This window comes from Azolla caroliniana, unplaced genomic scaffold (genome assembly GCF_043228905.1).
Source record: "Azolla caroliniana isolate FFs.n. ecotype wild unplaced genomic scaffold, voAzoCaro1.0.p SCAF_1090, whole genome shotgun sequence".
NCBI classification, from domain to species: Eukaryota; Viridiplantae; Streptophyta; class Polypodiopsida; order Salviniales; family Salviniaceae; genus Azolla; species Azolla caroliniana.
In genome coordinates, this window is record NW_028231525.1 from 1 (window position 1) to 11,291 (window position 11,291).

Consider the following 11,291-nt stretch of genomic DNA (forward strand, 5'->3'; position numbering starts at 1 on the left):
AGCCGACCCAACTAAGCCGTCATTGCTCTTTACTATGAATGCCACAGAGAATTTGGTGAAATCAAGCCAGAATTTGAATACCCTTCAGCTTATGACTCCACGGAATCTTAATCTTTTTGATGTCCTGAAGGCCCAAAAGCTTATCTTCACCAAATCCTCCATCGAGTACCTCAATGAACGCTATGGTGTTGATGGTATGGGGGATCCATATATGCTTGCTGCATTTGATCAGATTGCTAAATGTGATTATAACACAATGTTTTAAGGCATTCATAACAGTATTTTAGGGAATTTCTTCCAATCGTTCAGTCATTTACTGCAATTTCTTGATATTTAAGGCATTACGTCTCATAGTGTAGTCATATATCATGATGTTTTAAGACATTTGAGTTTCTGGCACATTCTTCTTATTGAAATGGTATTGCGTTTTCGTAGGTGTAGAGGAGGATAGTGATGTTGAAGATGAGGAGGAAGGAGGCGAAGAAGATGAAGAAGGAGGTGAAGAAGACGAAGAAGGAGGCGAGGGAGAATCCAGTGAAACTTCATAAAATGCAAGCTACGAAGAGACACACAATGCCCTTGGTAAGAAGAATTTATTTTTTCAATCATAAATTCTTGACTTTATATATATGGCTTCTTCCACACACATATTTATCCTGTTATACTTAAGACAAAATCATATGAAAAGATGCTACATTCAAGCAAACAGTTGATATGGACATGCTATATGCATATATGGATTGCGAATTTTCAGTAATTGAGAAAAGCTTGATAATGATTCACATCTAATGCATCTTCACCATGTTGGATCCTACATGTGTCTTTTCTGTTATATGTTTTATTATTTGAATCCAACTACCAAATGTTAAATATGCTTTTTCTTGGTTGTATGTAATCCAGGAGAGTTTCAAAATAACTGCAAATGTTAGAACCATGAGAGATGCGGAGATACATGAAGACACCAAAGGAGCTCAATGATTAACAATCAAGTGCCCCCGTTTTCTTGTTTTTCGGGACAAATTGATTTGTTCATAGCAGAAGTTTAGCTCATTTTTCGTGTTTGATGGTTGTGAGAGGTGAAAATCTCTTAATTTAGAAACAGAGAGAGGTTGATAAGTTGCCGATGCCTTATGAAAACTCGTACGGTGACTAAGCGTCATCTTGCACTGTTAATGGGAGCCTGAATCATCTTCCACAAAAACCTTCTGAATTTTTTTGATCCAACGTTCTATGGGAAGCTCTTTCCTTTGCTTCTGCACATTGATTTAAACAAAAATAATGATTTAATGAATGGATGATAAGGTGCTTCAAACAGTTGGTTAATCATAACCTTACATAATCATGCAGAGATTATCCATGTTACTTGCTTAGAGAACATGGAACACTTGTTCAGATAGATGGGATTGAATGAACGGTTACATGCTATTTGGCACATGTAAAGAGGAATTGTTTTTCTTGATCGAAAAACTAAGTTGTTTTGCTAACTCAAATCTTACCAATAGGACAACCAATAGGCAGCACCATAAAGTCAGCTTTGTTGAAAGGCAGTGTAGGCTCTCCAATTGTTCTCACTAAGCATCATTTGGACTTTCATGGATTTTCCACAACTAATATCCTTGGGGGAAGAACAAACATCTGTATTGTGCCAATTATGACTTTTATCCCTTTGGGAGATATCGGACTCTTTTGATCCACCATCCCTTCAGTTCGTGTTATGACATACATGCAGGGGAGGCTGCACCCAAACCCACACAAGTGTTTTTTGTTTGAGCCTCCTTCTGTTTGTTTCAATAGATTGGGTGATGACTGAGCCTGGAGATCGATACATGAATCGACATTTTTAAACCAAGAAATACCTTGTTTCCACCACCTAAATCAAGACTTTAGCTATTTTGAATCTTTCATGCATCTTTGTAGTATCGGAAGGGGAATCTAGTGACTTCATTCGTTTATTTTGGTGTTGAGTGTGTAATTTCTGAGTTTTCTATGCATATATCTTGATAATATTGGAATAAGTAACTCCAATCAAGGCATTCCAAATATAGAGATTTTGAAAGAATTTGTAACTTTCTTCTAATTAGATATCAAATTTGTGTTGATGAGCTATAATAGGGATTGTAGGATGTTTTGTTACAACCCAAATGGTGAATGGGTCATATATATAGCATTTGAATTCTATACTTATGTGCATGTATGACCTAGCATTATTGTCCATAGCTGAAATTTTGTTTCAAACTCAAAGGAGTGCATAGCATTTACATTCTAATTATATATGATACGAGTCTTAAAAACACTCAATCCCTTGCACAACCTCAATGCATGTAATTATCCTTTTCACAGTCATCCAAGACAATTATAAGAAACTATTAACCTATGAATTGTTTTTTGATGTGAAATTGTTTGTTTGGGTGATGGGTGAATTGGTTAAAGGTTAATCAAACTGCATTTTAAGGAGTACAAATTAATTGTTGCTTGGATAAATTGATTATAGGTTAAACCAAGTCACATGGAAAGTATATATAGATTGAACCCCCTTATCTAACTAAAAGATTGAGTGCCTTGAAAGTTCGATGTCCATGCACACATGTGAGACTCTCGCCGCCACTATACAAATGATTAAGAGTACTTCATTTCAAATGCCATTATGGACAAAACGGTTAGCCCACTAACTACTCTTCACGATACAAACATCTATTCGATGATTACGTTGCAAAACACCCCGTTTCAATGGAAAATGTAGCATCGAAGATGATCCAGTGTAGTTCTTACGCCCAATGCTTGCCACGGGGTCGAGATGGGAACTTGACAAAACAAGGAAGGAACCCCACGGTATGTCTGTTTTTTTTTGCGAATCCGAGAGACGGGTTTCTGAACTGGAATCAGTGAGATTTTGGTCATTTAAACTCTTCACAAAGTGTGAAGAAAATGAACAACCAGATTATCCTAAAGAAGAAGAAGAAGAAGAAGAAGAAGAAGAAGAAGCAGCAACAGGGGAACCAATATCAGAAGCAGGGGAATCATTATCAGAAGAGAAGCAGGGGCTTAGAGAGAGAGAGAGAGAGAGAGAGAGAGAGAGAGAGAGAGAGAGAACAGCAGGGGCACCAATATCAGAAGCAGGGCAATCATTATCAGAAGAGAAGCAGGGGCTTAGAGAGAGAGAGAGAGAGAGAGAGAGAGAGAGAGAGAGAGAGAGAGAGAGAGAGAGAGAGAGATGAGCTTCTTGTTGGGGGCTCGTGGCTGGACCCTGATTGGTGCAGGGCTCTGCACCCTCACCTCACTGGTGACCACAGCCCGCCTAGTGATGGCGCACCTGCGCAACTGGAGCGTGGCGAAGGAGCAGCGTGCCATCGCTATCATCGTCTCCATGGCCCCCTTTTATGCCGTCGTTGCATTCATCGGTTTGATCGATGTCAGAGGGAGCACTGTCTTTTTCTCGTTCCTCGAAGCTCTCAAAGAATGCTACGAGGCCCTGGTAGGTCCTCTCTTCTCCTTACCTCCCTCTTTTCAGTGTGATCATGCCAGGTTTTTTACACCTCTTCATTTGTTATTGTGATCATGATCATGGTCTTGATCATGTTTGTTATGAATGTGATAATGATAATGATATTCGTCGACCTTGACACCGATGTCGACATTATCATGAACATAAACACAAACATCTGCATCCACAGATTTCTTGTCCATGCACACATGCACTTCCAAATCCACAAAGGCTCACATCTGCATCATCAATGTCTTCATCATTGTCAGGAGTGCTTTGGTGTAGTCCATAGAAACCAACCTTGAGATGAAACAAGCCATGAACTAGTCACAAACCTGAACAGACAAGCTCATCCATGAAATATGAGAACACATGACAAGGCATCATCATTTGGATAAAACAGAATTAGTGAATTAAGAGGCCCACATGGAATGCATCCATAATATAGAATCAATTACATCCGATAGGAACTATGCATAGTTGGAACTGTAGGGCATTAACGGCATGAATCACAGCCACCAATAGAGTGGGGGTAAAGCAAGAAAGATGTTCTAACATCTCTAAAAAGCTGAAAGGGCCAATGAAACTCAGCAATATATTGCAACAGTAAAAATCTGCATAATAGTAAAGACCTGTTTATATAACCTTAAACCCTTGGAAGAATGGATGGATAATCGACCTCTGGCCAGACCATAGTTTCAGTATGCCAACTACAGGCGACGATAAGGCTACCCAACTGTGGGTTGGCCTATCCTTACCTTTCTTTGAATTCTAGTCACACATTCAATGCATATTTACATACATAAACGCACAATTCCACTGCAAGATGTAGTGTTGTTGTATCCTTTTTTTGTCATCATCACGATCACTCATGAACAAGTATGCGTATCATGATTATTTCATTAACATTTGAATCCATGATGATACTGCACTGGGGGTTCTTTTCTAAATGAAAACCCCCCTAAGCTGCAAGGCGTACGAGAATGTTCTATGTGCATGAATACACATCCATTTGAGATCAGGTGTTCGTTGCTTGCTAAATACACACACAATTTTTTGAAGAGTAATCTCGGCATGTTTTCTTGTTCTCACCACCGTTTCCTGTTGCGTTTTGTTTAGGTGATTGCCAAATTTCTTTCCTTAATGTACAGTTATTTGAACATATCCATGGACAAAAACATTGTCCCTGATGAGATCAAGGGACGCCCCATCCACATCTCTTTCCCATTGAACCTGTTTGTGGTGAATGCTGAACCTACTCTAAGTATTCTAGTTTCAAAAACTCCTTTTTGTTAAATGGATTCGGCTTTTATTGATTGATGGCAAGGCCCGACTCTGAATCATACACTTATGTCAATCGATTTTACAGCCTCACACACTGCACCTAAATCAGAATGTGCTAAAGCTTCTTAAGTGGTGGACATGGCAATTTGTCATCATCCGACCAGTCTTCTCGATATTTATGATCACTATGCAGTTGTTTGGGATATACAGGGGCATCATTAGCACCTCTGTGTCAGTTGTGCTCAATATCTCTGTTTCATTAGCTCTGTATGCTCTGGTACTCTTTTACCATGCGTTTGTGAAGGAATTGGCTCCACATAATCCATTAGCCAAATTCTTGTGTGTCAAAGGCATTGTATTTTTCTCTTTCTGGCAGGTAAATTCTCGTAAAACAAATTCATTAAAGTTGAATGAAAACTGAGATTGTTCCTGGTTATCACTCTATTTTGCAAAATTGCAGGGAATAGTTCTAGAAATCCTAGCTGCCATAGGCATTATTCGCTCAGATCACATATGGTTAGAAGTTGACCAAATTGAAGAAGCAATTCAAAATCTGCTAATATGCTTGGAGATGGTTTTCTTTGCCCTTGCACAGGAATATGCATTCAGCAGTTCGCCTTACATTAGAAAAACCGAAGCAGAACTTAAGAAAAAAGATGAGTGAATAAAAGCTGGATGATATTGGTAATGACTCACATCAATCCTTACAAAACCTGTAGTTACTCTAAAAGAATCATAGAGAGGGATAAATAAAGAGTCCTTGTCGCATCAAATGCTGATATAATTAATCTCTATATATCATGACATGTGAAGAGTCTTTGGTGAGAGTATTGTATTTAGTTGGCCTATTCTCATTTCTATACCAAGTGAAGCTTACATCATGGACAAAATCATATATAAGGTGAAGCATACAGTTTTATATCTTTAGCCTAGTGAAGGTAATGTATTTGTTCTTTGAGCTTTCTAGTAAATGTAACATATTTATTCTTTGAGTTTTCTAGTAAATGTAACCCATCTATTCTTTGGATTTTGTAGGAAATATAACATATTTATTTTTTGAGTAAGATACAATATGCCTTCTCATTTGGTTGGAAAAGATAAAATTGACCTCTGCAGTAAAAATGTAACTATGTATTCTTGACATTAATATCCACGTGATAGCATCAATCCTTTCTTGGCTGGTCTTCATCAAACCTTGCGTAAATCATCATGTCAAGGAAAATCAACCTTTGTTCTTTCATAAATGCTTCTTAGATAAAGTCTAATTGAACAATTTCTGCTCCGGTTTGAAGAATCTTAGGTCTGCCAGATAATAGTTTGAGAGTCAATCTTCTTGTACCATCTCATATTTGAACCCAATCTTGCTTGTTCATCTTTGACAATTGCATAAAGCAATAGATAGCATTAATTCTCTTGATTGATGTTTGTTTATGCTCTTCCGTAAATGCATCTTAGATAAAAGTCAAACTGGACAAGAATGTTGACCATCATAAATTCTGAGAAGTTTCACCAAACAATGCTTTAGGAATCGATCTTATTATAGCATTTCACATTTGACCCCAAATTCACCCCTTTTGGAACATGTAAACTATACTATGTCTATGTGCTATGTTGTTTAGATAAGGAAGCAAGCATTTCAACTAGTTCATTAAATGAAATGGAGAAAATACCTGAAGCATGCATAAAATGGCTCAATGAACAAGCTAATCCATGAAGATAAAAAATTAGAATCATAACATATGTCAATTTGATGATTCTTTAGGTTCACAGAGACTTCAGTCTTGTTCCCAAAGGTAAATGTATTCAGAGGTTAAATTTGTATGAGTAAGCTTGGTATTATTACATCACATCCAGATAAATGGTACGTTTTTCAAACTATGGTGTCGTGTAGACCAAATAAATCAATGGATGGGGTAGCTTTGTAGAGAACCATGGTTAATGCTGCAGGGAAAATGCCATCGACAAAGGTAATATGCCAAAATCTAATGGCACAGTTGTTGATTGATCTGCACTTCATAAAATAAGATACATGCTATATGAACTGCTGAACACTTCCAGCTATTTCACTTTGCAGCGCTCCTTAAAATAGGTCAAATAAGTGTTCTATCCTGTCAAACATAAAATACTAAATATACCAGTACTTGTATATATATCATAAGAAATTATTTATATTCAATTTCCCAGGCATGCATACTCAAGCAAAACACATGGAAAATCCTGAAGCTCATGTTTCTATTCATTGCAATGTAAAAATCATAAATTTCTGTGTTTATTAGCAAGCCTCATAGCTACCAAACCCCTCTAATTTCAATCACATAGGTTGGTGTATATAACTTCATGCCACAATTCCTTCAATCCATAAATACTCTGGAGCATATCTAGCAAATATGCCATACATGTCTAGATGGTGGTCACACAAAGAATAGGCTCCATAAATGGAGAGATCGTTCTCAATAGAAGTACAATCCCTCTGATCTTGCAGTACAAGGGGCAGGATGAAGCACTGACATGCAGACATCCCGAGGGGCTAGCAAAAAATAGTGTAACATGATAGCAATGTTGGTGATCTGCATAAAGGTATGATTGATTAAACTTCATTATGTCCATTGGTTTATCACCAAAACATATCTGCAAGGAAGCAGCTCATATACCTATAATCAATATGGATTCAAGGTAAAAAGATATGTGATTTTCTTCTAACTCTTCATTACTGCCTGAGGATCATAATCAAATGCTTCTCCAGCCTTCACAAACCGTCCTCTGACCCGCCTTCTGCTATCTGCCCCAGCTTTCCGAGACTCATAACGAATCTTCTTCTTATACCTGCATAGATAGAAGCTTCATCTAGATTCTGCAACTGAATAGAATATCCAAAAACATCAACTGTATTTTCCTTTTAAATTTGAGGAGTTTTCTTTTACTTACTGACGGTGTTTCTTTTTCTCCTTGTATCGAAGCATAGCATCATCTCGTGCTTTGGCAAAAGCCTCTTTATTGTGGCTTGTGGATCCCCCTTGTGGATTGGCATTTAACTTGCCAGATAACATGCTGCAATTAGGGTAGTCTGTAAGCAGAGGGTTTTCACCACTCAATCCTGAAAGGGACAGAGAATCTGATACATTGGCAATCCTTGGACTTTCAAGAACTTGTTCAGGCAAAAGAGAGTCCCTTGGTTGTGCTATAGCCTGCATATGCAAGAGCATAAGAAACATTCATATCTTAAAAGAAAGCCTAGGAAATCAGAGACATGGAGGCTTTTACCAACATTTTGTGAATCTACTGTGTTGCCTGCCTGTATACTTTCCACGTGAATACTGGACTCAACAAATGATCTACTTTGTCCCATCGAAGAACAAGACGATGTTACATCTTTGAACTCTTCTGTTTGCAGACATGAGGTATCAAACATCTCATAGTTGTCAAATTCAAGATCAACATCCGACATATTGAAGTCATCAATGGTCATGCCATTTTTGCAGAAGACGAGATCTTCAATATGATCTCCTCTAGTCTGTCAAAAAGAAGAACCATGGCTACTCCATTACTGATCAAATGGAAGATATTCACTGAAGATGCATTATCACCTTATATAACCTTAGTCAAGAAGGACAAAACGTATACACTGTAAAATTTGGGATTAATACATGACCGAACAAAATTACCTCATGAAATTAATAACGCCCAAAAGTTAAAGATAACAATCATTGAACCCAGGGCCCACATCTTAAAGCAACTCCCGTGTTTGACTATGGAATACACTGCTGCTGTAAATAAGAAAACTCTGTATACAATGGCCAAATATGATATGCAGGCTGTTCCAAAGGCATAGGAAGAAACATCAATCTCGAAGAGTTCATAAAAGAGAGAGAGAGAGATTAAAAAAACATAGAAATGCTTAACATGAGCAATATGATTAATAGAAAACTTCTAGTTGAAAATTTATCATGCTGTCATTTTGTGTAGGTTCAACTTTTCTTCTTGGCTTCTGTAGGTACTAGGTAGTAGGCCCTCTTGGGGGGCCATCTATAAAGGAAAGGACAAGTTCTGAACAAGGAACTTGATAATAGTACTTGTGATATTTGGGGATATGTAGAGTTATTTGGAGACATTCATCCATTTGCACAGGCCGAAGACATGTTAATGATTCTGAGAAGACGGTTAATAATGTGTACCATCATCCATGTCGTATTTATGCTAATCCAGATGTCTACGTGAATGCAATCACATAAGCAAGATACAAAAGGTTGTTCACAATTACATCTTACATGATCGATCACTATTTCTATACTTCATGTATGAGGCCATATAAACATTGCAATTAATGGGGGTGTCTTGTGTACAACAGGTATTTGAATTCCCAATGAATTTCTCACTTACCCAAAAATGAATAAATGACCTGAATGTATGCTAATTGATAAAGTCAATATAGCTAGGGAGAACAAGCATACAATACTATTTTGTTTAATTCAGCATGCTGTTGCAATTGGTTGATTTTCCAAATTGTGAAGGTGAACTTTCTTATCGTAGTTAATACCATTTCTGCAAGCAAAATTTGTTTATTTCCATGCATTTATTTTGAGAATTTCCATAAATTTGTTTAATTTTTGCACTAGAGAAATTGTATCCCCTCCCCGGTTACCTCTTGGCAACGGTTGAAGGAGCAAAGAGTGATAATACGATCTGGATATGAGATCAACTTGCCCAGATATCTGAGGTTGTGGCCCAAAAGCATGATGCGTGACATATAGGACTTATTTCATGCTTCAAGCAAAGTGAGACACGTATAGTAAAGATAGTGATAAGAGATCTGATCATGTTTCTTTATTGTTTGTATCTATTTCAATCTATTAGATATTCATGTTTTCTGTATATTTTCTAGTTGATGAGTGAGTTTTATAGCTTTCTATCTCGAATTCACAGCTAAAAGAAACTGTTTTCTTCCTTCTCTGGTTTTGTTTCCCACATCTCCTATCATGCTAATCAAGATAGTATATGGCCATGAGTCATGCCATGTCCAAACATTTAGCACTTTCTCCAAAAAATTTGGGAAGACATAATTGATGTGCTATCACCATTCAAAGCTTACATGTATAACCCTCTACAACCAGTAGTAGGGCATCATCTCAAGGAGATGATATAGAGTTATTCTATTTTGTTTTCAGACATAATTCGGTAACTTCGATAAAAGAAGGATACGGCGAACAGAAAAAGAGATAGAGAAAGGAACATAAAAGGAGAGATACCTCATTTTCTTGACAGTCTATATTGTAATTCCAGAAATCTCCCTGAAGAATGCAGTTTGTTAAATTTTCAGAAATAACTGCTTGAGCTTCAATGCGATTAGTTTCCAGTGGAAGTTGATCATTGATTCCATGTTGAATATGATCCTCATACTTCTTCTCTTGTATTTGTTGCAAATCTGCACTAACTAAAGGTCTTACGTGAGGCGATCTTTCTTTCTCAGACAAGTTTGGAACTAGAGTCAATGGCAGTAAATGTTGTTTGGTTTTGAAGATCTCTTCACCATTTTCTGCGTTAAGACTCTGTTGAGGAACATCTTGCTTTCTTTTAGATTTACTAGGCAAACATTGATCCTTGTTTGTTTCTCCAACCTACACAAGCAGAGAGCACATGATTTGACCCATTTCCTAACTGCAAAATGTTATAGCAAGGGTTATAATGTGTAGATTTCTGTGCTCGACTTAGTCATGCCATTAACCAATGGAAAAAACAGACTCACATCCCCTTATTTGTGGCACTTACATCAGGGAAAATAGAAAAACTCTTTTTGGTTTCGTTGATCTCCACTTTAGCTGAAACAGGATCATGCGATGAACTAGTTGGAAAGTTCCTTAGGCCTTGATCCATTTTGGATTGACTAGAAACATGATCAGATTCTCCGAGACCACCAAGAAAATTTATTTTTGTTTGATCCATGTTGATACTATTGGAACAAATAGGATTCCATGATGAATTAATGGGGGAATTTCTTTCTTCATTTTTATTCATGACTAGTGGATAAGAGACATTATCTGATGTCGTCACCAGATCAACTGGAAAGTTCCTTTTTTTGCTTCGATTTATGAGAAGCGGATAGGAGACATGATCTGATGCATTCATTAGATCAACCGTGAAGTTCCTTTTGATGCTGCGATGCATGGCTGGTGTATCAGAGACATGATCCGATGTTATACCTAGATCAACCGGGAAATTCCTGTGGTTGACATGATTCATGGCCGGTGGATTAGAGACATGATCTGATGTGGCCAGATCACCCACGACACACTCCCAGATGCCAGCAAGTTCAATGCCTGAGGGGCAACCTGAGAAGGAGCTAATGGGCAGGTGCGAATGCGCCTGATGCGAACCAGTCTCATCGCATTGTTGGCATAAAGAGAGGTTTTTGGTTACACATCGAACAGAAGCCGGGCGAGAAGCGCATGTATTACAGAGGAGAGTCCGAGAGTGTCGTCGGGAGAGAGCATTGGCAGAGTGGACATCTCGATCGCACGCAAGACATAGTCTC

The 11,291-nt window shown here is 37.8% G+C and overlaps 3 protein-coding genes across 4 annotated transcripts; 2 read left to right on the forward strand and 1 right to left on the reverse strand.

Moving 5' to 3' along the window:
- Positions 1–6: 6 nt before the first annotated feature.
- On the forward strand, positions 7–1,258 carry LOC147847383 (large ribosomal subunit protein uL4c-like). The gene is made up of 3 exons (XM_087339264.1): positions 7–194; positions 436–582; positions 901–1,258. Exons 1-2 carry the CDS (start codon positions 35–37, stop codon positions 546–548), a joined length of 273 nt encoding a protein of 90 aa, XP_087195390.1. The 5' UTR covers positions 7–34; the 3' UTR covers positions 549–582; positions 901–1,258.
- Positions 1,259–3,155: 1,897 nt separating this feature from the next.
- LOC147847384 (uncharacterized) lies at positions 3,156–5,592 on the forward strand. The gene is made up of 4 exons (XM_087339263.1): positions 3,156–3,472; positions 4,601–4,723; positions 4,851–5,141; positions 5,226–5,592. Exons 1-4 carry the CDS (start codon positions 3,212–3,214, stop codon positions 5,427–5,429), a joined length of 879 nt encoding a protein of 292 aa, XP_087195389.1. The 5' UTR covers positions 3,156–3,211; the 3' UTR covers positions 5,430–5,592.
- Positions 5,593–7,016: 1,424 nt separating this feature from the next.
- LOC147847385 (uncharacterized) lies at positions 7,017–11,062 on the reverse strand. 2 transcript variants are annotated; one of them, XM_087339261.1, is made up of 6 exons: positions 10,529–11,062; positions 10,009–10,377; positions 8,031–8,276; positions 7,691–7,950; positions 7,417–7,588; positions 7,017–7,332 (listed from the first exon to the last, which is right to left on the reverse strand). In XM_087339261.1, exons 1-5 carry the CDS (start codon positions 10,997–10,999, stop codon positions 7,462–7,464), a joined length of 1,473 nt encoding a protein of 490 aa, XP_087195387.1. In that variant the 5' UTR covers positions 11,000–11,062; the 3' UTR covers positions 7,017–7,332; positions 7,417–7,461. The 2 variants fall into 2 exon arrangements, with proteins under 2 accessions (XP_087195387.1, XP_087195386.1); XM_087339260.1 differs by having other exon boundaries at positions 7,017–7,588.
- Between the last annotated feature and the right edge of the window lie 229 nt (positions 11,063–11,291).